At 40.5% G+C, this 27283-nt stretch overlaps 1 protein-coding gene across 4 annotated transcripts in view; it reads left to right on the top strand.

The window, feature by feature from the left end:
* Positions 1-27283, top strand: part of magi2a (membrane associated guanylate kinase, WW and PDZ domain containing 2a) — a 283670-nt gene that overhangs the window by 198476 nt on the left and 57911 nt on the right. For 3 of the 4 annotated variants that reach the window (XM_066687156.1, XM_066687157.1, XM_066687158.1), the window contains exons 7-10: positions 14069-14126; positions 15512-15633; positions 15982-16110; positions 17241-17423. In XM_066687156.1, coding sequence (XP_066543253.1) covers positions 14069-14126; positions 15512-15633; positions 15982-16110; positions 17241-17423 — 492 coding nt within the window. The remainder of the gene's footprint in view (positions 1-14068; positions 14127-15511; positions 15634-15981; positions 16111-17240; positions 17424-27283) is intronic. The other variant, XM_066687159.1, reaches the window with a different exon arrangement.

A 27283-nucleotide genomic window follows, 5' to 3' on the forward strand; every position in this document is an offset into this window, starting at 1 on the left:
GAAGAGCCTCAAACTAATTGATTTTACTGTCTTGCCATAGAATCCCAGAGCGATGTTGTTGTTGTTGTTTGATTTGTTTCTCCACTGTATAATTCATTTTCCGACATCGTGTCTCAGAAGAGACAGCTGATGCATTACGGTCAGCCCATTCCACGCACGTTCCTCAACCACATTTCATTTCAGTTATGGATCGGTTCTTATCTTTTGATTCTCTGCAGTCAACACAATCTCAATCTATAAAGTCGTGGATCCTCAGAACTGCAATCGTAATCTTAGGGAGAGGGCTTTTCATTAATAGAAAACCTTGTCCATCACTCCGAGCTGATATTAGTTGACATGCTTCTCTCAGTGGTGTCTCAAGTGTGTAAACTTTGTGTTTAAACAGGATCTGTGCATGAGGGCTGTGTAATTGCAGTGGAGAAATTCTAGTCCTGTAATTAAGTTGTTACAGAATGGTGACTAGACAATCTGTGTGTTTCATTGCTGTGTATTCCTGCAAAGAACAAAGAAAAGCATAGTTGAGCAACAGCTGGGTAGTTGTTTAAAACTACATTTTACATTTCTACATTCTATACTACATGAATTCTCTGCAAACTTTGGAAATATACATCTCATAACTCTTCTCGTTTGATGATTTTCCATATGGAGTTTGTGAATCAGCAAAGAGTGCAATTAAATATTGTTTATTATTTTGTATATTTAAGCCAGTTGGTGGATATAAACTGCCATAAATATCACTGTGAAACCTGGGAACCAGCAAAGAAATGAAGAACTCAGCATGAACCATCAATTGAAATGAATCTATAATAACCTTCTGTAAAAAAAATGCAGCCGTGGACATGTTTTTCTGTCTTTTTAATGAATATATTTAAGCAATCACAACCCCCTGCGTTAATAATGTATCTCCATTTAATCTTGGTCACTGAGTCTGCTGTAAAGACGCATTGAAGGGAAACTGTGGGGAATCTCCTCTCGCAATTAGCACATTCCTCTCCATTCTCATTGATGTCTGGTCGTTCATAATGGCTTTAAAAAGGGCGAATGCAGAGAAATCCCTTTAAAGCATCGTGTGCCTCACCGGTGAAAAGATAACCAGCCACCGCGGATACATCCAACAGTTCACTTTGGTTCATATCACTTCAAGCCGTGTTACACACACGTGAGGAAATAGCTTGATTTGGGATGCCAGCCAGAGTTCACTCTTTGGACCTCTTTCCTCTTTTGCTTCTGGGCTGTTTTCATATGTGTTCACATCACATCGTTGCTTTAATATTGACTCATGCTTTGGTGAGATATCTTTGTGGTATCTACTGTAAATCCACAGTTCACTGATATCTGTCCGTCGTGTGATTTTAGATGTTCGAAGCCCTCGTTTTATTAATATTTCTGTGCCAATTTCAGTTCACCGAAAGACTATGTTTGGTTCGAGGAGGCCGGTGTATAGATCTAGCTAAGTTGGTCACTAACTGCCTTACAGATCGTATGTAGATAAGTCACTGCCCTGTAGATGATCAATCAAATCAGGCTTCATTAACTTCGATCTATACTGGAAGCAGCTGATGTGAGCTGCGCTGAGTGTCCCCAGGCTGCTTTACACCAAACGTGAGCATTTTCTGACAACAAAGAACCTTGTGATCCCGTTAACCTCATTAGCTGCTGTTCTCAAAGGTTCTAGAATCGGAATGTTCCAATCGAACTTTATTTCCATTTCTCTAAGATCCATGTTTTCTGTGTGGTTTGCACAACCTATGGTGATTGTGAGCAAACTGGCATAGTGATTGCTGCAGGAATTGAATTGAACCTGCCAGTCTCTCCAAGATTCATCACTTGAGCACATAGCACTGCGACTGAAATCAGTGTATTAAACAGACAGATGTGGATGCACTTTATTGTAGCACTGCTAATGTGTGCGGAGAACAGTAGGGATAATTAAAATTGTGTTTTGCTTAAGGAGGCAGTCGACTGAGCTGGAGTTGGCAGACAACTGGAGCAGCTGCTTGAAAGTAGAACCGATCAAATGTGTCTTTATAGAGCGAGCTTTCTCTGCGCGTACTGTGATTCTCGGGCTCCTGGGAAGAGAGAGACCTGTAAACACACCAACTTACTCATTCTGACATTTGCTCGTCTTACTGTGCTGTCAACAGCTTCTTGCTTGTGTTCATTGACAGGAAATGTTTGCATATTCGTATTGATTTCGTTGGGGTTTTTGAAGAATATATTGGCAGCCAGCAACAGGAAGGAAGGCTTCACGTTACACACTGTAGGACACTGCTGCTGGTGCGGTTTGATGAATGCTAACAGGATTATAAAGGCCAGGCTAACAGTACTGTTGACAATCACTGATTAAGTGAGAGAGCTTCGGACTGCTGGCAGTTCCTATTGTATTTAATATTTATGTTCTCGAGCTGAGTCCCTGTCAATCTTCTCCAATTTGTTTTACTTTTTTGACTTTTGATATGAAAATGTTTGATGGGGATTTTATATCACCAGAATGTATGCTGGGAAGGGTAAAGAAACCCCAAGACTGGCAAAATACAGATTGACCATCATCATATATGTGCGATCGTGGTCTGTATTCCATTCCATTGTTGTCTGTTATCCCAGTAATGTATTGACATTTAATCTATTTTGCCTTCAAAAATTGGTATAGATTTTGAGACCTATTCTATAGCTTCGTTTGTACGTCTTTGTTACATTTTATTTCCGTAATGTGTCCATTGCTGTACCCATGTATTCGTTTTTCTGTCTCTTCTTATTATTCTAAGCTTCTTGTTAATGCTGAGAAATGATAAGAATGAATATATAGTTTATTATAATTTCTAAATGATTAAGAAATGTTGTATCTATACAATATAATTGTATTGGTCACAAAAATATTGACCTGAAAATATAAATTTCTTATATGTACATTATGTTAAGAATACATTCTATTTGGATTAATATGAAACTGTTTTTGTTTTTTTTGCTTTGTAACAATTGTATGTATTTATTCGATCGCAAACTTAAAAGGTTTTATGTCTGTCTCACTTTCCTCTAGCAGAAATGCAGAGTCTTGCACAAAAGAACACAGCTTTAACAGTTTCTTTGTGCTTAGTGTTTTTAGCTGGTAAGAAAAAGTTTCTAAATAATAGAACCAGGACAGGAAATGCTCCCTGTAATTAGTCAGTCAAATTTCCATTGTAGAATTGATGTACTGCAAAAATTGATTGGGTCTCATTCTTTCTAAAACGTTTTTCCAGAATTGTTTAAACAGACATGCCAGTGTATTGGGCTGCATACTGTTATGATGTCTCTTTCATTGAAGGCTAAACAGAATAAAATGAAATACAGTTACCTAAATTAAAATGTAATATTATTTTCAATACCAACACGGTTCCCTTTGCTCGTTATGTGTTTTTCATTCTAGGGAACAGACAACCTGCCACTCAGTTTGAATGCTTTTGCACTGGGTATCTTTTTTTTATGAACAAGACTGAGTTCTTGCATTTTTAAATATCATATCCATCCATCTTTTTCCTGTCAACCTGCTCTGTCAGGTCTGCAGAACTTCACACAAAAGTCTCTCCGGTCGGCTCCTGTGGCAAAAAGTTAAAGGTAGTGACAGCAGCATGGACCTACTGCACATAAAAGTTTCCCGATAGACACAACACACACCGAAACACAATTAGATGTGCTTGCTCATTTGTGAACCGTAAGGGTTTTGTTAATTATTAATTATTCTATTAAATTCGTCCTATTCCTATTCGTCACCCTGCAAGTACACTGTGTGAGGTCTGCCTGATGGAGATGCCTGGACTGATGTTGCTTTCTCCTGATGCAAGCTACCGTTGAGATGTGGAAAGATGACAGTGTTTAAACTTAAATGGGTTTTAATTCAAATCCCCTCTTGTGCGGGAGGTTGTATTTTATTGTTACACCACAGCGCAACACTGGTAGGAACTGTTCATCACGCACTCTACCAATTAAATACTTTTCTTACAAGCTGTAGGTGTTTAAGTGCGCAGGATCAATGCACACTATCTGGAATTGGCACAGACTATTAGTTGTGGCTGCAGGCTTGATGAATGTCCAGAACGATTTCAGTTCAAATATCCCAAAGTGCAGTTGTGCAGAAGCTGTTAAGTAGAGAATTCTGAATTTGAAAGGAAAATCAACCCTCAATCTCAAAAGAGAAACCAGAAACGAATTGTATACTTTAATATTATATTTATATTCTTGTCCATCCTGTTAAATTACCTTTTTCACCCCGCGTATTCCGAAAGTAATTGTATCTTTGCACCTTCTACATGGTGTCATCATTCCTGCCTCAGTTCGGTCTTGGGGACAATGTACGTCGCCTTCCAACATTCAGACTGCTAACGCTGTCCTGGAAATACAGGGAAGCAGCGATGGGTGTCCTGTAGATAGCAGGCACATGGGTGAATAGTAATTGATTTGTGCACAGACACCAGGCAGGCAGTCTAACAGAACCCAGTGTGTGTGAGGAATCGGCATCGTCTGGTTTCCTGAGGAGACGGAGCAGAGGTGAGGAGAAGCCAAACTGTAGAGGCACGAGGGTCAGTGGAGGTGAGCCGATACACCCCAATCGATGCCGGGAGCTTTTAGAAACGGTCAGCCACTCTGCCCTTGATTCCTGTACTACTCCTGCTGCTGTTCAGGAGGAGGGGAGGGAGAAACATTCTTCACCGTAACGCCGAGCAGCACGTGCCATGCAAATTAAGTACAGCAGCCAGAGATCATTCTGCACCGAGCCTTGCCTTCGGACGTGCGCTGCTTTACTCTCTTTGTGCCGAGCTCAAGCACAGTCAAACTCTGTGCTTATTTGTCTGTGTAGTGGCGTTGTTCGAGGTGAATCTTTCCGAGCTTTAGAAACAAAGCACATTCATTTGATCGGGAGCAGAGTTGGTTAGGTGTGCATTCATGTGTGTTGTGGCTTTGCCTGGCGAATTCAGAGTTTTTCTGTGGCTGCTCTTGTGAACTGTACTAGCTCATTTTAATGACCCAACAGTGTAGGATATTGAAACATTAAAGACAGTTTTATTAATGAATGTAATTGTCTAGATTTGTACCGATTTATTGTACTAATCCAGCATCTTTAAGGCATGCATTCCAGTTTGATTTTAAACATCATCAATATTTTTTAGTTTATTCTGATATTGAAATGTATGGGGAGAGTTTCTGTTTAAGTTTACGTGTTTTTGGTTTGTTTGCTTTAAAGTCTTTAACTTTGATATGATAGATTGATTTGATGATTGTGTTCCATTGATTGAATTAAATTGATATTCCATCTCAGGTACAAAAGTTACTCCAGGTTTGGCTATATAGGGTGAAAGGAAGGAGGTAAAATGAAGTGATTGAAATAATACTGTCAACCAACAGCTGAGAATCTGATGGAAAATAGACTAATATGTATCATATTTTCAGTTTTACAAATGTTCGCATTCTTGTTGTAGTGTGGTTTATGAAGGGTTAAATTCCTCTCCCATGCAATTTCAGGAGGAAGCATAAATCCATCTTTGCCATAGGTAAACATCCTGATTTCTGAAGTGATTTTTGTTTTGGGGTGTTTTGTTTTTGTTTAAGCTGCAGTTCTAGCGAGAGTCTTCTTCTTGAAGTTGTCATGGAAACATCTTCACTGTGAGATCAGTGTTTTGCCTGCAATTTAAGGTGGCGCAAAATAAAAATAAATTCTTCCTTCACACTGGTTTTTAAAATGTTGACGAGGACTGACTTTAAATGCTGCACATTTCCATTAGTATTTTAATTATTTTTCTATTCCTTACCTCAAGCAAAGCTAATGTCATGTAGATACTGAACCGTATATACCGCACATATACAGAGAATACAGGATATAGAAGGATATACTACTCAATTATCTGGAAAACAACCAATTTGTACTTGGAGGAATGACGCAGGTAAATAATTTGCATTCTGTGCAGCACCCCACAACCAAGGACACTAGTTCATTAAGGAAAGTGACCTTTGCATTCGATTTTGAATACCACAACATGACATTTTATGTGTAAAAATGTATGTGGATACCTGTATGAATATATTTGCATGTGTTAAATAGATAGATAGATAGATAGATAGATAGATAGATAGATAGATAGATAGATAGATAGATAGATAGAGTGCTTATATGTTCTGCATAAATGTGTGTGTGTGTGTGTGTATATATATATATATATATATATATATATATATATATATATATATATATATATATATATATATATATATATATATACACTCACCTAAAGGATTATTAGGAACACCTGTTCAATTTCTCATTAATGCAATTATCTAACCAACCAATCACATGGCAGTTGCTTCAATGCATTTAGGGGTGTGGTCCTGGTCAAGACAATCTCCTGAACTCCAAACTGAATGTCTGAATGGGAAAGAAAGGTGATTTAAGCAATTTTGAGCATGGCATGGTTGTTGGTGCCAGACGGGCCGGTCTGAGTATTTCACAATCTGCTCAGTTACTGGGATTTTCACGCACAACCATTTCTAGGGTTTACAAAGAATGGTGTGAAAAGGGAAAAACATCCAGTATGCGGCAGTCCTGTGGGCGAAAATGCCTTGTTGATGCTAGAGGTCAGAGGAGAATGGGCCGACTGATTCAAGCTCATAGAAGAGCAACTTTGACTGAAATAAGCACTCGTTACAACCGAGGTATGCAGCAAAGCATTTGTGAAGCCACAACACGTACAACCTTGAGGCGGATGGGCTACAACAGCAGAAGACCCCACCGGGTACCACTCATCTCCACTACAAATAGGAAAAAGAGGCTACAATTTGCACAAGCTCACCAAAATTGGACAGTTGAAGACTGGAAAAATGTTGCCTGGTCTGATGAGTCTCGATTTCTGTTGAGACATTCAGATGGTAGAGTCAGAATTTGGCGTAAACAGAATGAGAACATGGATCCATCATGCCTTGTTACCACTGTGCAGGCTGGTGGTGGTGGTGTAATGGTGTGGGGGATGTTTTCTTGGCACACTTTAGGCCCCTTAGTGCCAATTGGGCATCGTTTAAATGCCACGGCCTACCTGAGCATTGTTTCTGACCATGTCCATCCCTTTATGACCGCCATGTACCCATCCTCTGATGGCTACTTCCAGCAGGATAATGCACCATGTCACAAAGGTCGAATCATTTCAAATTGGTTTCTTGAACATGACAATGAGTTCACTGTACTAAACTGGCCCCCACAGTCACCAGATCTCAACCCAATAGAGCATCTTTGGGATGTGGTGGAACGGGAGCTTCGTGCCCTGGATGTGCATCCCACAAATCTCCAACAACTGCAAGATGCTATCCTATCAATATGGGCCAACATTTCTAAAGAATGCTTTCAGCACCTTGTTGAATCAATGCCACGTAGAATTAAGGCAGTTCTGAAGGCGAAAGGGGGTCAAACACAGTATTAGTATGGTATTCCTAATAATCCTTTAGGTGAGTGTATATATATATATATATATATACGGCTGGTCTACGCTACAACAGAAAGAGTCTGAATTGGCCAAAAAGCACATGAATTGGGAATAAGGAACTTCTTGAACATACCGACCAACAGTACATTTGGCACACAAACCATAAAAACGTCATTCCTGCTGCAAAGCATGCAGACAGATCTGTTTAGCTGTGGGGCAGTTTGTCATCCCTGGTCTGGGTGCCCTTATTAGAACCGAGAGACAGATGGATTCCAGTATAGCAGGAAATTTGCGTCAAAACCTGTCCTGAATCATTCTCCGTTAAATCTCACTGACATAATCTCAGTTTTGTTTTTATAATTATTGTCTCTTATTTATGTTCATGTTTTTCCAACATCTTCTTGGGGTGGGAAAGAGCAGCGAACATTTGCATATGTTTAATAGAAAATTGTGGCTTTTAATGTACTCTCAGGAAACACCTCAATGAAGAACGCATCTTGCCAACTTCATCCCCGATCTCATTCATTTGCATTTCATTTTGAAATTCTCTTCGATTTTGAATGTAGAATTGGCTTATTTTAATTTAGGAATCCAGATGGTGCAACACTTTATGTTTTATAATCTACCCTGTAAAAACACTATTAATCTAACATGGCACTGCCACAGTTCTTTCTCCTTCCATGCAACTTTGGCATTACTCCAGTGAGCATTAATTTTGACTTTGCTGGCTCACAGTTTCTCTAAAATAACTCATCATGAGACTCAAGCAAGGACAAGCTAGAGAGGAACGCATAGAGAAAACAGTCCTCTTCTGTGGGGTAGAAATCTCAGATAAACCGTCAAAATATGTTAAAGCAATGACGTCCATTATAGGGTGTTGCTTGAAAGGGTTAATCTTAGACTAGTACTGAATCCCCCCGTGTCCACTATACTGGTCGGTCTAGAAATCTGTCTAGTTTCTGTATTTCGTCAGACCTCTAATAACTTGGAGAAAGATAAAGGAGCTTATCAGGATTTACCGTGGTGTACGTGTCAAAATGTTATGATCATTTACCGCTGTGAGGTTATTCACGGACTTCAGAGAGGAAAATATAAAACACTGTTGACAAAATGTATTGTTTCATACAGAAAACAGGAAGAATTTGCTTGGTTTTACGAAATGATTAAATGGGAAATGGACAGAATGGGTGATTTAAACTCGCCAACGCATATCTTTGAGTTGCAACTGAATCTGTGCACTTACGTAAATAGGAACAATGAAATCAAATCTCTTTTCTGTCATTCTTATTTAAAGTCTTGTTGGAGGTTGCAGGTCAGTGAAAGATGTTTTGAGAGTCGAGTAAAGGTAGAGTAGTTAGTTGCAGAGAGCTGATACAAATGGGGGGAGGCGTGTAGGTGATGTTTCCCCACACTATACAACACCTTGGTGAAGCATTCAACAGAAATGTAAATCGGCGATTCAGTCAAAGCCCAGCTGAGGTATAAATAGAATATCTGGGGAAGATTACAAACCACAGTCTGAATCCTAATCCCTGAATATAAATAAACGCCCTGCAAGTGCAGTTTGTCAGTGAAATGGTTTTCTGACGCACGAGAGATCACAGGGAAGCGATTTCAATTTAAAATGTAAATGAAGTGTGAAGGCGACGGGGCCTGCCTCGCCTGCCACCACTTCCCCACGACACGTCGCACCGCGGCCTTCTGTTTAGCTAAATAAGGAATATGAAATCCATTAAAAAGTGCTGAAGAGGACTTTTTGAAATAATGGCTTTATCAGATACGAGGCTGTGCAGAAACACAAGGCAGCCCCTTGATCTCCGCTTTTTTTAGAATTCAAACGTGGTGGAAACTTGAGAGAGACTCATTCATATTTAATGAAAGAAGTGAGGAGGCAGCTGAGAGGGAAGGGACTGGGGCGCTGATGACAATCTGAAGCAGAGGCTTGATCTCAGGCCGGGGAAGGAGCTCAAATAAGATGCTCTCCCGGGTGCCATCGGCCTTTGTTTGCTGTCTTGTGTTTCCAGGTGCTTTAATGTTTACGACTCCAAATAAAGTGCAGGTCATTCTGTGAAGAATCATTCGCTAAGCTGTAGCTGTAGCCTCTGCCGATGGAGCTGGGTGTAACTCACACGGCTCCGAAATCAGCAGATACGGGCCTTGATTTAATATACCCGTACGAAACTAAGATTGAAATGTTGGTTTTGCATTAGGGTGCTCGTGGTCCCGGGGAGAATTCGTGATGAGATCTCGGTAGCTGGCTGTACGGGGGATGGAAAAGCACAAAAGCCTCAATTTAGAGTGAGGGGAGAAAGATACAGGAGGGATTATAACAATCCTGATTGATACCGTTTTGATTAGGGTTACTGCTTTACAAAATAAGGCTTTGTGGGAAGTTTGATTTTAGAGCCATGAATGCAATAATAGGCTTATCAGCTCTGAGATAACAAACCCCATGACATTTTGGGTTTTTTAAATATTCGTTTTCATATTTTGCTTTTATAATAAATAGAAAAAGTAAGAGGATATTTTGAAGTTGAATGTTTTCAGTCAAACACAGACGAGGCTGACAGATTGTGTATCCTCATCGAATGCTTTGTGTAGCTGCGATGGTGTTAATTACCCAAGAAGTCTGCCTGTAAGATGGTTTATTTGACCGGCTGAACTATTTGAAATATTCTGACCATCTCAAGTAGTGGACTTCAATTACAGTCTATCACAGAAGTGCTACAGGGAGCTGACGTGCAGGGGAACAGATGCTTTTTTGATATTGCGCCCAGTGTTGTGTCCTTGGTTTTATTTTAAATGTGTCACACATCGAGAGAGTGCACTGACCACAGATGCCTGTTGTAACCTGTTTGCAAATGGAGGAAACAGAAAATGCGTCCTGTTCTGCATTTTGTTGAACCCCCTCTGGGTACTGAGATAGGTGAGTGGTAGAAGAACATGCATCCTAATAGATTAAAGAAATAAAGCAGTACATTTCAGATCAATACTTCATTTCAAGAGGTTTCCATCTGCAGGGGAAGCTGAGATCCCCCATCTGCATTGGTGCCGTTCAGACAAACTGCCTTGGCTTCATTTAAAAGGCTTTAAAGGGGATAAATACTTACCAGCATCATTCATAGTTGTTTTCTATACCTGGAATTAGACATTCAAATACATTGAGTTACAGAATACCGGAACATTATTAGTCAACCATATATTTACAGTAAGATAAAGATATTTCTTCCGGTTAGTTATACTGCAATTATTGCAATTATAAATACAATAATAATTGGATCAACAAACATGTGAGTATTAATATGTTTATGTATGTTTACTCAATATCCACTTAAGCAGGCTCTGCCATAGTTGTGTATCTGCCATGAATAATGTATAATGTAGTAATGTGACTGCATGTGGTTTAAATAAGAGGACTTTTCAGAGCAGGTCCAAAGCCAATAGACACAATACAGTGTTGCATCTGTTGCATAAGACTTCTGGGAAAAACTTATAGTGGAATATGAAACACACACATTGTACTATATGAGACTGCACTTCAGAATTGCTCTTTGTATGATAATACTAGAACCTGCACAATATGGTCTTTAAAATTGTATTATATGAAGAGTATATTGTACGCTTGTTAACCTTGAAAGTCACCTTGGATAAAGGCATCGACCTGTTGAATACAAACACTTCACAAGTGCAAGTGCTGTTGTGTTACGGATCGTCTTAATACGCCTTATTATCTGATGTCTCTGGAAATGCAAATTAAATCTGTCACTCGTAGATCCATAGAACAGCTCTCTGCTCGCCATGGAAAGTGTATTATTATGTATGTTATGTCAGAATTGATAAAGAATCTATCAGAATATCAAAAGGTGGTGGGAAATCAAATGCACATAAATGCAGGGCAGTAGCTTAAGATGGATGTCCTTAACTTTATATAAGGACTGAAGAAAGCCTTATGCTAAATTAGACACATTTGGCTTTGCATTGTAACAAGGCAGACAGGGGAAACACATTTGTAGTTTGTGAAGGCAGAAGTGAAAATGTGATAATTTTATTCTGGATTATTCTTTCCTTATTTGATAAACACATTATTACACCTGTGCCTTATATGGGAGTGGGAAGCTGGCTTTCAGTATAAGAGTTGCCCTTTCCTGCAGCATGACCTGTATAAGGGACTCCCAGGAGAGATCTTTATTCAACTCAGATCCTGTTTGATTGGATGCAATTACTTTACTGAAAGTAGTCAAAGATATAAATCACATGTTTTTAAATAAGAAAAGGAAACGGATACATTTACATTCCAATGCTTGTTCTGATGTTTTAGCAAAACAAAACATTAAAACCCTGCTTTTGTTCGTGTTTATTTCTCTGCAACAAAATGTTTTACACATCTTGTCTAAGTGTAATTGAGATGTAATATTACGAAGCACTACGGCTCATTTGGTACATTTAGGCCCAGGAGCAATTCCAGTGTTCCAGATAAAATGCTTAATCTATAAAATATTCCAATGCAAAGCACTGTAAGTGAGTATTAACAACAGTCAACCATTCCAGTGGAAACCAATGTACTAGTAACAAATGAATGTGTCATGATTTCCTTATATTTATATATGAAGTAGGACACTTTGTGAAAATAAGTGCTGAGGATGGGGAAATGTTTGTTATTACGTACTGTATGCAGCTGATATGTAAATGTTACCCTTAGACTTTTAGGGCACTCAGACTTAAAAACAGACCCCATGTGCCTACAGCGCTGGTTAAAACACTCTGATATACTGAGAGTGTAAGTATTTCCTGTTTTAAAAATAGTATGCATGCTATCATCTGAAAAGCCCCTTAGATCCACTTACTGTAGTGAAGGCACAGTGTCAACCATTCAGAGTAGTATAGGGCTGTGAGAGTCCATGGACAATCATTTGCATAAAAACCCATCATCACAGTAACACATGCTTGACTTGCCGTTTATCCGTGTAAAGTCGATAAGTGGAGGGGGAAACTGAAGTTCGGAAATATTTTGACTCTCATTAAAGTCCCTCTTAAAGTCTGGGGTGTCAAAGACATCTAATCTACCTCTTCTTTTGATTGGATTAATCGGTGCTGCACTTTCCTTCCACACTTTCAAGTGAAACAAATGGATCATTTATTAATCACCAAAACTAAAGAATAAAAGATACCGAATAGGTCAACAGCGCAAATACTCAACTACTTGCATTTACAGTTACAAAACATGAATCAATCCATGGAGTCAATAAGACACATAATGATACACTACCTATATAACATTTGTCAGGATCATAACAGTGCAAACGATAAAAGCTCCCGAGGGAACGTGAGTGCAGTGTAGCTTCCCACTGTCGTTCTCACTTACAGCCCCACGAGCTCTCAGCCATTTACTAACCTAAATCTGTGACACTCTGATAGGGATCATTTAGCCGTCTGCAGCTTCTGGAAATTGAAATAGAGACAAACCACAGCATATTAAAGTAGGTCACTCTTGGTATTTAACAGCCAGTGCAGTTAAATAAGTAATTTAAAGTTTAGTTAATTGGAATCAGGTCCCTGAGCTGTTTCAGAGACCTGGTGGGCAGCCGGTTTTATTTTTGTTTGTTTGTTTGTTTGTTCAGAACTCTGGAAGACCATCACATGCAAATGACTTAATGGCTCATTTGCATAGCGCATATCATTATCTTCAAGAGAATGCTTTGTTTTACATGTTTTACTCTTTAAACCTTCAAAGGTGACGATATGCGTCTTATCCACCACGATTCGATCTGTAATTAGACTAAACTACAAAACCGGTCTATTTTTATATGATTAATAATAGTTGTATTTCATGTATTTTTATATGTGTCTACAAAGAGATTGAAGGAGAACAACAATAAAGCATTTCCAGCACAATCCAGTTGCACCTTGCGTCGAACAGAAGTGTCAGAAAGGGAGGAGCAGAGGTAGTGGTGGGGGGTGACTCTAATTAATAGCTCTGCTCCAACGCCACGTGCTCGTTCCGCTACAAACGTTCAAAGACGCATTTCTGCTGTGTTTTAGTTTCCTTTTTTTTTGGCCTCCCTGGTTTTCCAAGGAATTATGTGAGCCCGAGCAGTTCGCTGTAGCACAGAAATCGCTCCGCTCACAGCCGTTTCATTTGTGTTTTTAAATTAGATCTGTTTAGAGGCGTTTGCCAACAATCTCAGTGGAATTGAGTCCCGAACAGGCTGCGCCGGGGAGGTGTTAAAACCGAGAGGAACGAGCTTCCACTTTCCAACAGGAACAAAATGAAAAACACTCAACTCCGCGTCCCTAAAAGTGAAGTATTCCTCAGAGTGTGGGTTACAAAACAATGACGGGAACACGGCAACCTTATAAGTGCTTACTTACCACATTGTTTTTCAGTTGTCGTTGTGTTAATTTTCCATACACTTGCCATAATCAAGCAGGAGAAAAGTATCATCTTAGCAAGACATCATGCCTCTGTCAGTGGATAGAGACGTCTGTATTGAAATGGCATTCAAGTCCTCAGACGAAAGCGTCGAGCGTACGCTTGACACGGCACCAAAGCGCTAATAACAAATGTGTTTTCCCCCTCTGTATGAGGTAGCTTTAATAATGTATTCTTTGTTGCCGTTTTATTGCAGAGCTTCCATATGGCTGGGAGAAAATTGATGACCCTATTTACGGCAGTTATTATGTTGAGTAAGTTTCCAAGGCTTTTTTATTAATTGCCAATATCTTTTTAGATGTACATGAATACCCAGAAACAGCTGTTCTCAAAATGTCTTTGTATTTCGGGTGGGCGGGGACTAATTGCTCCTGTCGATTGAACCAAATGTGCTTTTTTCCCCCTCCTGCGCCGCTGTTTTTCTTCATTAATGTACAGACCTGCACCAGTGCTTACCGAGGTGCCTCTATTTATATCATGGCCTGGGAATTCGGCACGAGTCCTGCCCGTGATGGGAAGGAGCCGGGGCTGAGCGTGGAAGCTGTTGTGAAGTCCCTGTTGAGCAGAGCAGTTGGTTTATCAGCTATATATTACATGTGCTGCCAAGCAAAACATGCGCCATAGGCAGCGCAGACAAAGCACATATACATCGAGCTGCTGCTGATCGCCGAGATTAATGACATCATTAAAATGGCAAATTAGCGGGAGAATGTCTCAGCCCTGTAGTCGTATATTTGATCTTCCTAACAACTACACTTGACCACTGTATGTTGTATACCATCTATTTATGAATTGTATACATAACATTGTATATATACTTGGCACACTTTTGTTTTATTGTTATTATGGTTTTAGTCTAGCTGCATCGAGAAAATGTATATTCAGGAGATGGGTCGACACACTAATCTAAATCTCTAGACTTAGCCTTCAGCCCCAAAGTGTAAAAAACACAATATGAGTACAACAGCACTTTAGTGGGACAATTATTACACACAGTTATTACATCGATATAAATAAGCTCACATGGAAATACAAGTTCATTTCGATTACTTGGAGGCAGTCTTTATTAGGATTTGGATGCTGGCTTTAGAGGGTAGCCCAGCTGTTGAACGCCCTCCCTCAGAGACTGTGGAAGCAAGGAGGCAGCCATTTTAAATCCCAGGAAGCAACACTGTGTTTGTTGAGTGGTGCCGGAGTTGTCAGACTGATCCTTGTCCCAGCAGACCTGTCAGGGATCTCAATCACAGACCCCCACTGACACTGTCCAGACTGCATGGGCTTCGTAAAAGCTGTATGCCTGTGACAGAGAGTATTAAAAGCGATGTATAATAAAACACATATCTGGAGGATCTGCTGGCTGTATTCCCAGGTCATTCTATTTGTTTGTTTGTTTGTTGATTGCTTGATTGGTTGGTGATTGATTAGTTGGTTTGTTGGTTGATTGATTGATTGATTGATTGGTTAGTTGATTGGTTGATAGATTTTTCTGTTGTAACAATGAAAATACCTGTCTTTTGAGACTCTTTCTTTCTAGTTATTTGTCTACCTCCCTATTTGTAAATAAAATGTCCATTAATAAATGTTAGATTGTTCTTATTTAGCTTATTGTCTTTATGTTTGTTTTCTTCCTGCCCCTCAGTCACATAAACAGAAGGACCCAGTTTGAGAACCCTGTTCTAGAAGCCAAGAGAAGACTACAGCAACAGCAAATGCCAAACCAAGACCTCTCCCAGCCTCCGCAGGCTGCGCCCGTCTTCCGAGGTAACTCTGCCGGAGCGCGCCCGTCTCGCCGCTCACATCGGGGTTTTTCATGGCTGTGGAAAACATTAAGACAATGGGAGCACATCATACCTTTCTGTAACAAAGCCAGTGACTCACACCTCAGTTTATCTGTATGTTTTGTCTCTTAATGTTCACTTTTATGTGTGTTGCACTAACTAATGCAGAGAGCAAACGGGGGGTAATGAGAGCATCCATCACCGCGCTATGAGAGCGTACTGAGAGGGAGTAGTGATGCTGTGTGACTGAACTAGCCTGTGAGGAGGTCACTTTGGGGGATTGTGCATGAGACTGGAGCCTACGAATGAGGGTTTTTCTCCTTTGTAACAGTAGAGGGCTCCTCAGCAACATTACCTAGGCCCAAACTCGCTCACCTCGGCCCTGCACCCGAGCGCTCCCGCAGTATGACTGACCTGTCCCAGTTTCCAAGCGGCAGTGCTGGACTGTGCAGGCTGCATGGTACGTCCGAGGGCAGCTCCTCAGCCCAGCTGCACTCTTGTAAAGTAAAGGAATAAGTACATCACCAGCGCTTTGAAGTTTTTTTGTTTTTTTTTTCCTTAGCCTGTTTGTAGTCTTTTTTTTCTTTTCTTTTCTCCTGCTGTTTTGTTCTCTCTATAAGTAGGGCACAGGCAGCGTGGTGCCCCGCCCCCTGGTTTGTGCCTGCTGTGTCAGTTTCCGCATGCTCACTCTTCTAGCTTTAGTTGTTTCTGTCGCAATCACAAAACTGAGATATCTGACTGCCTTCGATGCTGCATTGGTTCCAAAAATAAACTCCAAACGTTCCCAAATACCAGCAGAATCTATCAGTGATGAATTAGAAACAGGAACTATTTACAGATTCACAATTCTTCCTTTGAGACTGAATCGTCCAAAAAGGGAAACAAAAATCTGAGATGCATTTAATAATTAGATGATATCCTGTATCTCTGAAGCATCACAGTGCCTTTTTATTTGTGTTATTCTTGACGTATTCTGAAGAAACCAGGATGGAGTCTTAATACCAGTCCGCCGTGTGAATCTGTAGACTGTACCTTCCCATCAAGGCATACACAAGGCTGTACAATGTTAGATATCACAAGACTGCTTCTTCCCTCCAATAAAAAAAATAAAAATAATGGGCCAGTCATACTAAAACAAATTTGCTCCAGTTTAGAACATTAAAGTACTTTAGTCAAGTAAAAAAATATATGTGTATGAGTTGAAGCTAGCAACCTGAATGGAAAACAATTAGCCCATATTGGTCATTTAGCAATTTGTTTTAGTTTTTTTTCGTCTGCGCATAACAAATATCGGTTCCCACAGCTTTTCCGCTGGAGCAAAGCATTAGTAAACCTGTCCCACCCCGTGTCTGTATTAATACTTCATGTGTACAGTGGTAACATTAAACTGTGAATGTCTGTTTTTCTGCCTCAGCAGCCTTAATTTACTAAGTTAAAAGTTTCTTTTCAGTTGAATGCAAGCTGGTTTTGTTTGCTAAGACGGACGTTTACGCACCCGCTCCCCGTGTCCGTGCTGTGCCGCCATCCTCTGCCGTCCTGACTGACATCTTCCGTGTCTTTTTTCTTCCTTTCTTTTTTGGCACCACGCAGAAAAGCCGCTCTTCACTCGGGACGCCACTCAGCTGAAGGGCACGTTCCTGTCCACCGCCTTGAAGAAGAGCAACATGGGATTCGGGTTCACCATCATCGGCGGCGATGAGCCCGACGAATTCCTGCAGGTGAAGAGCGTCATACCCGATGGGCCGGCGGCGCAGGATGGCAAAATGGACACAGGTAATTGAGGAGACGCATATAAAGATGCAGCCTTCTTGAGTCATGTGACACCCGCCGTCTGAGCAGCGGTTTAATGGTGTACGACAGATGTGGTCAGTCAATCTGAAAACCCCAGCCTTTTACCCCATTTCATGGATCAGTTCTCAGGCTTCCCGGGCTATTTCAGTGTATTAACAACAAAGAAAGAGAAAAAAGGCACCAAGATTCGTCAGGTCTTGTCGGCAGTGCTTCAGAAACTCATCAGCGTTGCACAGGTGGTTCAGAATCACTACTATGAATTTCAGGTGATGTAATGTGCGTAGATACAGATGCCGCTTTGATTCGGATTGTGATATTTTCAAAACAGTTTTAAGGTTGGAGATCTGGGCATAAGGATGGAACGTAACTTGAAGAGCCAACATTCCTTATTTTGTGTGTGATTGATAACTTCCTCTTAGCTTAGTCCAATACAGTTTAGTCTTCAGGAATATCGTCCTATCAGATAAGGAAGAAAGTCGCATTTACTGTCAGGAGTGCAAAATTGTTGAATTCACGTTTCTGTCCAAAATAATTCGCAACACATTTTGTGAGGTTATTCGAGTGTGGTTTTCTAATGATTTCAGGGTTTTGTGATGGAAAGAGCGAATAACGCTTTGTGACTCACCCCCCCTTGATGCAAAAACAAAGTTTCGAATACTAAATGATATATACTAATTTCACAGTTCTCTCAATTATATGCACAAATAGATTAGCTGAGAAAACAGATGCATTCAACACAACACGATCCCTGTGCTGTTGTTGCTAAGTCACTTGCACTATAGTTAATATTGTATTACTTTGTAATGAAGTCCCTCAAGCCTACTAAAGTAGCTCTGTTGCAGTATAACCCAATTAAGTGCTTTTGGATAGATATGATAAGAAGTATTCAATGATTTATGGATTTTAAATCTTAACGGAGACCTTTTCCTTGTTTCATGTCATAGCATTTGCTCATAGTGAAGCCTGACGCCATATCGATAGTTGTTTGTGTTATTTAAGAAAGCAGTAGTCTGTTGAGTTATTGAATGGTCAGAAATGTAGGGAGGCATGATTGTCTCACCTTTAGTGAAGTGTTTGTGTGAAATACAATCATATTTACGAAATATCCAGAGAATGCAATCTGAGCTTCATCTTTTAAATTCAATTGCCGTTGTCCTTTTCCCCCGATGAAGCTTTTTAAAGTAATTTCAGAGTACCAATTATCAGGCTGATACTATGATCAATGCCGGGTTTCTCAGGGCAACATTAGCCGCACACTGTCTGTTATAAAAACGCTTGGCCCATGTGCCCAGGGATTGTTTTGCTGACAGTGTTAAGCATTTAGGTTATACCAAGGGGGAGAAAATAAATTAACCTGCCTCTCTTATCCGAGATCTCTATTCATGCTGAAACCCATTTCATATATCTCTTAAATTAAATTTCAGAAAAGTAATATGAGATAATGGTATTTATTCTTATTATTCTCGTGTTTTATCATTTGCAAGACGGTGATGCGGTTGTTATTGCTTTGGAGTCGGAATTTCGTTTAATTTTCCCGAAAACTTTTATCTGTGTTTTAGCGATATTCTTTTCTCTTTAATCCCCTTTTACCTCGCTATGTCCCCAAGCAGTTCCTATTACCCCAGAAAGACAGCCTGCATTATCCTGTCGTTGCTGAAATAGCTTTGCATAATGACTCACTGCAAACTGTTCCCACCTACAGTACCGTACTGCAGGTGTGTGAGCAATACGCCACTATCCAACTGGATGTTTAGCACCTTTAAATGTTTTCCTTCCAGTCTGAGATCTTACCGCCACAGAATTTGTCTTCCTACATTCTCAGAGGTACTCAGAGGTATTAAGAGATTAAGTTTTCTAAAGCAGGTATTTATGCTGGTTATGGGAGGTGAATTTGTTATTTCCATATGTCAGCAAATGTTAGAAACTGTTCTAGCTGCTTACTATTGTTTTGGATACATGGAGATAAAATAGGGAGGGGGATGTATTGACTGCTTGAGTAATGCTGTTTGTTACTCCTGCTTCTGGTGCTTATCCAAATCGAAATGCCTCAAGTCTTAAGTTTGTGCAAAGACAGCCATTGGCAACAGTGTCAGACATTTTTTTTATACCACCTACTTTTCATGGGGCTCATCTTTCAATATTAAATTTGTCTGTACGCTTGTGGTTTAGAAAATACAGTTAGGATGTTCTTGGTTGCCAATTGGATGTAGCAGCTTCCAAGTTAATGGGTCTTGTCACTCTTGTCTGGGAAGCCGGATTGCAAGAGCCATTCCCGACAGGATCCGTTATGATACAGTCTGCTCGGTGAAACCCGGCACAGGGCTCAGCTGGGCTCTGTGAGGTATCAGCTTGGAGACCGCTCCACTGCCGCTCCTGAGACAGCGCCGGGGGCGTGTGGGCAGGGGACGCAGCGTGGTCGCTGGCCCTCATGGCCCTTCCTCTTGTTGTGAGCGCACTCTGATCGGACTACCTCAGCTAATGGCTGCTCTGTCCCGAAGTAATGCCAGGACAGCGTTCACACAAAGACTCAAAAACACAGAAAAATGGGAAATACAGCTGGGGAGACGCGCCGTTCTGGGCCCTGAGACAGAGACACTGACACGCAGGCCATCTGTTGATAGGAAGCAGCAGTGACAGGATCACAGGTGGAGTAAAACAGCCAGGCGGGGCCACAGGGCACTGTTGGTCAACACTCAAACTGCTGCCCAGCTTCAGGGTTCAGTGTCGTGGCACTGAACAAGCAGTCGTTATTATAGTTCAAAAGGACGGACAGTGGAAGTTATCGTATTATGCGAGAGAAACGGTGATGGAGTGTGATTGATCGAAATGGAGGCTGCCACCCAACCTCACTGGGAGGATGTTGTTCAGTAGGAAGTCACTAGACGTGAGCTGGACCTCGCGGTACTGCAGCCTGTCTGGAAGGGATAGGAAGCCAAACCAGTCATTAATCTGTCAAGTATTTATATAGAAAAGGAGACATGCAAATCAATGAAAATGAATATGCATGAATGCCTTGTTACGATGCCTGTAATTCTGTAATTCGCCTGGCTTTCTGAAGTTATACCTGTTTTTTTGTTTTTTTTGGTGGGGGGACGGGTTGTAAATGCAAATGTTTGTGTACAAACATCAATATCTATGTCTGTAACGATATATCTATCAATATGTGTCACACTATATAGATACATAGTTAGAGCAAAATATGTGTAAGTATACCTGTATGTGTTTGTTCAGCTGCATTTATTGATCAGCACTTTAAGCAGGATCGGGCGCTGACCTGCAGACGCTCTTGTCTCTCTCTGCGTAATTGTGGCTCGGTGTGTAGATCGATGCTCCAGCGCGTTGCTTTTTGCCAAGGTCACACTTGATTGTGTGTGTGCCATCTGGCTGTCTGTCTTCGCATAATAAGGATGAGATAGTTCACGAACACTATAATTTTTCACTGAGCCCTGTACAGGACTGCAACTTTAAACACCGGCAGCACCGTTTTTTTTAGGTTGCCAGGCATCTTGAAGGTTGGAGTTGCAACCAAACAAAGGTCAATAATAAAGTTAAGAAAACTTCAGACATGGGGACCATGAGAAGAACACTTTAGTTATAAGTTACTTTAACAGTATAGCATCTGACAAACGATTATACTAATAATAATTAGTAAGATATTATTAGTAGAGATATTTATCCCCTATTTATAAACTTAGTAGAGTACTATCATTTTATTTGTAATAACGAATTAGTTGTTGGGGAATATAATGTGCCGCCGCTGTTTAGTACGTAGGTAGCTATTTGGTTAGTACTGTTTAGCGTAACTGTTCTGAAGTGATGACAACAACCAGGAATATTGTCATCAAAGCATTCGAACATCTGAACACTGTCAATATCAAACGAAAGTAAATCCAGCAGTTCATTTTTTCCTACTTTTGTGTTTATTTATTTTTTGTACCAGTTTTTCTTTCTGTGGTGTGGTTTGCTGAGCGAGAGGCCGTATGTCAGCTGAGCACTAGGAGTCACAGAGTTTTAAAGGTGTCGTATGTAGAGTCCAGGCTCGGTTTATATGACCTTTCTCCAGATACATGACATTTGTGTCATTTGTCATGTGTTACAACATGTTCTTTGTATTACAATACATACAAGACAATGTCACATTTCAGTCACCTTAAAAGTGTTTTGTACATCTTATTATCTGAATATTATTTATCCTGAGTATAAGACAAGTTATATAAATACATCCAGATAATCCTAAAAATAATTAATAAGTAAGGTTGTTTAACTGGATGTGTTTATATAATTTGTCTTTTAATCAGGATAACTAAACACAACAAACTTTTTACATATGGAAGGAACTAGTTTGCTCTATTAAAACACAGCTGTGATGCCCGTAGTTAGTATTTGTATGCTTTTATAAAAAATAAAAAAAAGAGAAGAAGAACAGCTCTTACAGATTGTTCTGCTACTTTATAGACGCTTATTACAGTAGGCCTAAGCAAAACAGACATAAATGGAGCATGCATAGAAGGAGCAGGGGGACAAAAAAATATCAAAGCTAACAAAATGAAAGAACAAATGAGAAATACTGAACAAAAATATAGTTTTTGTGTTCCAGTCCATCACATCATACTTACAGATTCAACAGCAGTTCATGCTTGTGGAAACTAATTAAAATGTTAGGAATAAGGGATTTGACTTTTACTTTCCGTTTGAAAAGGAGCAAAGGCCGATTGATAGTAGATGTGGCTGAGACTGAACCTTATAGTTGTGTGAAATTCATGTCTAAACAGGCTTTTAGAGTATTTGAGCCCTCGGCTAATTAATTGTGTTGATAGTTTTCTAAACAGGTGTTTTTCTGTTAAAGATACCGACACATACAGCCACCCCAGCACCAGGGCTGAGCTCCCTTGATGCTGAACTGAAAACGAAGAACACTGAATGATGCATAGCTAAGAAATGCACAGACCCTTTGTGATGTGATTAGGGTTGGAGATGGGAATGGCTGCTTTGTTTACAACAAAAATCAGATCGTTAAAGGGAGATTTGCACTCAGCGAAGAGGTCGACTGGAAAATTATTGAAAAACCATGTGCATCACACATATTACACTTGCAGAATGGGCCGTATTGCAACAAAGCTATAATTTCAGACCCGAGATGGAGACGCCGGGCTCGAAGGCTGTCAGGATGTAATTCTAGTCTTAATGTGCGCCTCTTGATGCGAGGAAACACTCCGGTAGTCACGCCATTTAACGCCTGATTAAATGTCCCCGTTAATGCAACAGAATTTTCCTGTTGCATTAACCATAACCACCTCAGCTTAGACTAGTTCAAAATGAATACTCATCTGAAACTAGAGAGGCTTGCCAAATTATAGGAGGGCAACTGAAATACTATCCACTCCCTCAATTTCATGGGTATGTAGATCGAAAACACTTTTAAAGAGGGCCTGGTTACATACATTGGTAATAATAATAATAATTGGGATTTTAAGAACGGACTTCCTGTAGCCCTGTAAAGACCTTCCTGGTCCCCACGCCAGGAATGGATGCACTAGAAGGTAACTGTACAGATAGTCTCAGGGGAAATGCTTGGACAACCCGTCCCAGATGCCTCTCTGTTTGATCAGTTTGATGTTTCGCATCTTTGTCATGTGCGTCTGTCAATAGTTTGACTAATAGTGTAAACAGTTTCATCCTGATGCTCTCTGTGAAGAATGCAGACATAACCAGAGCTTTCTGTTTTGTTTCCCAAATGATGGACCAGGTAGATAGAACTCAGCATCATTTACTATTTACTTACAGTATTTAGAAGCGTGAGAATGTAAAATGTAAAAATGTAAAAATATTCTGGTCTCCAGTGCTCAAGAGCCAAAAGATGACTAACAATGTGATTAAGGTCAAACAAAGTGAATAAAATCAGCCCATAAAACGTTCAGCTCAGTGTGAAGTCTTCAGATGTGTCCACAGACATTTGACACCTAAAGTCCAGTTGATGCCATTTTTGCTTAAGTTGTCTACAATAATCATTATGGCACTGATTCCCTCGACATCTACACAATCTACACATTTCAGCTGATAATAAGAATCAACCACCTTTAACCAGCATGAAAGTTGCTAAAATATAAATATGTCTGTTAATGCCGACCTGCTATCCTGGCCTGAGCCAAAACATGAATCTATTTCAAGATAAAATTGTAATTCTCTGACCCTTTTCATATGGAATAACGCTCCCAGTCGCACAGATCCGTGGATGGACCTCGATGACACAGACGCTATAATAACCCGGGCTCCCGCCGTCCTGAAGAGCTTCTTTGAAAAGGTTTCCTTGCTATCGATGCGCAGCAGACCCCGAATTCGCTTCCCCATGAAAAGGGCAAAGTGACGGAAAACCATTTTGATGAATAAGATCTAAAGAGTACACACGGCACACAATGACAGTGGAGGATGTTTCAGCCCTAAGGACTCCAGCCTGATGTATCTCCTTTCGGTTGTTCATTAAAGGGACAGAAAAGCAAAATGTCGACACAAAAAAGTCCAGCAGACAAAGTATAGAATGTAAGTGCTGATGCCTCTGGAATAAAATTAAAAATAAGCGACCACGATTATTCCGTACAATATTTTCCGGTCTTAACGATATATCAGTACTGTAAACATATTCACCTGTACTGTTATTAAAATCAATCGATAAATACTATTCTCTCAGGGAATAAAACGGGCAAATAATGCAAATGCAGGAACAAAACTGAAACAACTGAGTAGATTAAGTTTATGAGTTTCCAAACGGACACCTTTTAATTAACTGCAGCTGCTAGACAGCCACCTTCCTTTGAGCAACAAACCTCTCAATTAGCAAAGCCACGTTTCTGTGTGAAATCAGGCTCTCTTGAGTCGAGTCAATCTATCAATACTGTTTCATCAGCGGGAGAGACTTGGGAAGGGAACTCACTGAAGGCCGGCTACGCCATTCGGATCTATGTGCTGAATCTGATCTATAACGAATGAGGTATTATGCGAAGAAACTGTATCTGAAATAATAAAGGACATACAGACGGGTGACAAATTAAAGGAAAAACCTGAATAAATGAGTGGAGGAACATAACGAATGCAGATGCCTCCAAACAGGTGTACTGCATGATACAATTAAGCAATTAACATCCCATCATGCTCTGTACATGTATACAAATGCTGAGCAGGTCCAGTTGACCTTGATTTTGGATCAAGATGGCAAGAGTAAAGGATCTGAGTGACTGTGAAAGAGGGGTCATTATTGGGGCACAAATGGCAGGAGCTTCAGTCACACAGACGCTCAACTGGCTCGTGTTCTGGACAAGTGGGCGAGTGCATGTGTGAGACACCAAGAGAACGGGACACGCCTGACTGCTGGACCCCTACAGTGAGGGGATCCGGAGGCTCTGTTATGCTGTGGGGGGCATTTTCCTGGCATGGTTTGTGTTCACTTGTCCCCTTAGAGGGAAGGGTCACTGCAAATCATTACAAAGTTATTCTGAGTGATCACCTTTATCCTATGGCGAAACATTTCTATCCTGATGGGAGTGGTCTCTTCCAGGATGACAATGCACATCCACAGGGCACGAGGGTCACTGAATGGCGTGATGAGTATGAAAATGATGTGAATCATATGCTATGGCCTTTGCAGTCACCAGATCTCAACCCAATTGAACACCTATGGGAGATTTTGGAGCGACATGTTAGACACGCTCTCTACCACCATCATCAAAACCCCAAATGAGGGAATATCTTTTGGAAGAATGGTGTTCATCCCTCCAGTAGAGTCCAGAGACTCGTACAATCTGTGCCAAGAGCATTGAAGCTGTTCTGGGGCTCGTGGTGCCCAACACCTTACTGAGACACTTTATGTTGGTTTTTCCTTTAATGTGTCACCCGTCTGTAGTTTTTGTTTTTTGGATCACTGGATGAGAACCACAACTCTATCAAGGCTGAGTGTTGCTTTCTGTTCACCAGTTTAACATAAAACAGACAGACACCCACATACTTCAAATTGTGTTCCTCAGGGTTTCCCCCTTTACTCTCCTGTACTCTAATCCCATTCGAAAGCAGTTTGTTGCTTCTGGTGCAAGTTTCCAGGCAGCCGTAACTTCTATCAGGCTGTTAAATAATACACTATTCAAGAAAAAAGGTTACGTTGTGAGTAGATTTCTAGAACTAAGGTATCAATTAGTCTTTTTCTTTTATTTCAAGGGCACTTTTTTCTGGACGTATTTGAAGTGTAAAAAAAAAGCGGATGTATGTTTAGTGAATTGATATAATTGGCATGTAGATCAGTTTTATTGTCCATCTGTATGTTGTGTAAATCAGAACTTTTACTGAGGCTTTGGTTGGGTGGCTCTGTTGTTAGTTTCATAGTGAAGTGCACTACCTGTGTTACTTAACAGGGCCCTCATTTATACTTGCCCTTATCCTGTTTCGTTAATTTTTTCCTCATGTCCAAACAAACTGCCTTGCACAGGTGCAGATTATATTCCCAGTTTGTTTCCAGCAATGGGGGACTGCTCTGTGCTGTGTGTTTGCGCTATGATGTGATGCTAATGAGCACAGTTATTTTTTCTTTGCCGATGAACTGGAAGCGACATCGTGGTATGTTTCCTTTCAGTGGCCAATTGTTGCAGTGTCTCTACATGCAGTCAACATTCGCCTCTCTCCGCACTGAAGCTTTTTTCACTTTCGGTTTCCTCTCTATGGTTTCCCATCTAAGATCCGTAAGTTATCCCGACCCTCAGCTCCTGTAAAGGTGCTAATCCTCCACAACGGTGTCTTTTTATGTGTAAATAGAGGGTTTGTCTTTGCATACTTCAAAGCGTTGTTAGTGTAAACGAATCTGAGGCCTCCATACTCTTGGAGAATCATTGGTAAAGACAGCAAGGTCAGTTACAGGGCAGGAACCAGGCTTTTTTATTATTATTTTTGTAGTGCGCCTCTGGAAATATTGATTTTGACACAGAGGCTTCAGGCCACAACTCTGTATTTATCAGGTCTAATTATGAATCCCCATAGCCTGGCCAAGTATGCATGTGAAGGAGGTGCTGCTGGGATAATTCAACCTGCCAAGTGTTGTATTCGCCACTTAAAGGAGGTATTTGTGCACTTTGGATTTTCCAGTTATTCATTTGTGTGTGTGTGTTTGTGCACACAATGTGGTTTGAATTTTCATTTCTGGTTCAATCACACTTGGAGGGGATGTAGATGAGCTCCGGGCCACGCGTTGGAGAGCGTCGGAGATGCTTTGTGCCATGCCCAGAGATACTTTTATTTAGATTTTTTAGATGCTAATTAGCACAGCGAGTAACTATGTAATCAGAATCAGCGACAGAAAATCACGGTGAACACACGAAGCACATTCAATAGACGCAACGAGTCAGGAGAGTAATTACACCGCACAAAATGCCAGATGACATGGACTAGTTTCTTAAGATACATACGATTGTTTTCAGGGTATTAAATCCATGGCTGCGGCTTTCAAGATGTCTTCTGTACTTCGTATACTTCCACGATGCAATCAAGAGCCTTTGTTTCTCTCTAAGACCCCATGCTTAGACAAATAGGTGTTATTAGACTCTGGTTATATCTCCATGCACCACTTCACTTCTACTCTGCTTTGACTAGGAAAATGGATTACATGTACATTTAAAGAAGAAGAAGCCAAATCTCCACAAAAAGCGCCAAGCCATGGTGTTGTTTTCACTTATATTTCTTCGGCAGTAGTCAAACAGATGCACGTTTTCATTTCAGCGGTGGCAGTTGATCCTTTTGTAATGGCTTAACCATACCCTGAAGCCTACATATGTCCTCTACTCCCTGTCCAGTTCTCTCTCTCTATATAT

Source organism: Amia ocellicauda, chromosome 15 (genome assembly GCF_036373705.1).
Source record: "Amia ocellicauda isolate fAmiCal2 chromosome 15, fAmiCal2.hap1, whole genome shotgun sequence".
In the NCBI taxonomy this organism is placed as follows: Eukaryota; Metazoa; Chordata; class Actinopteri; order Amiiformes; family Amiidae; genus Amia; species Amia ocellicauda.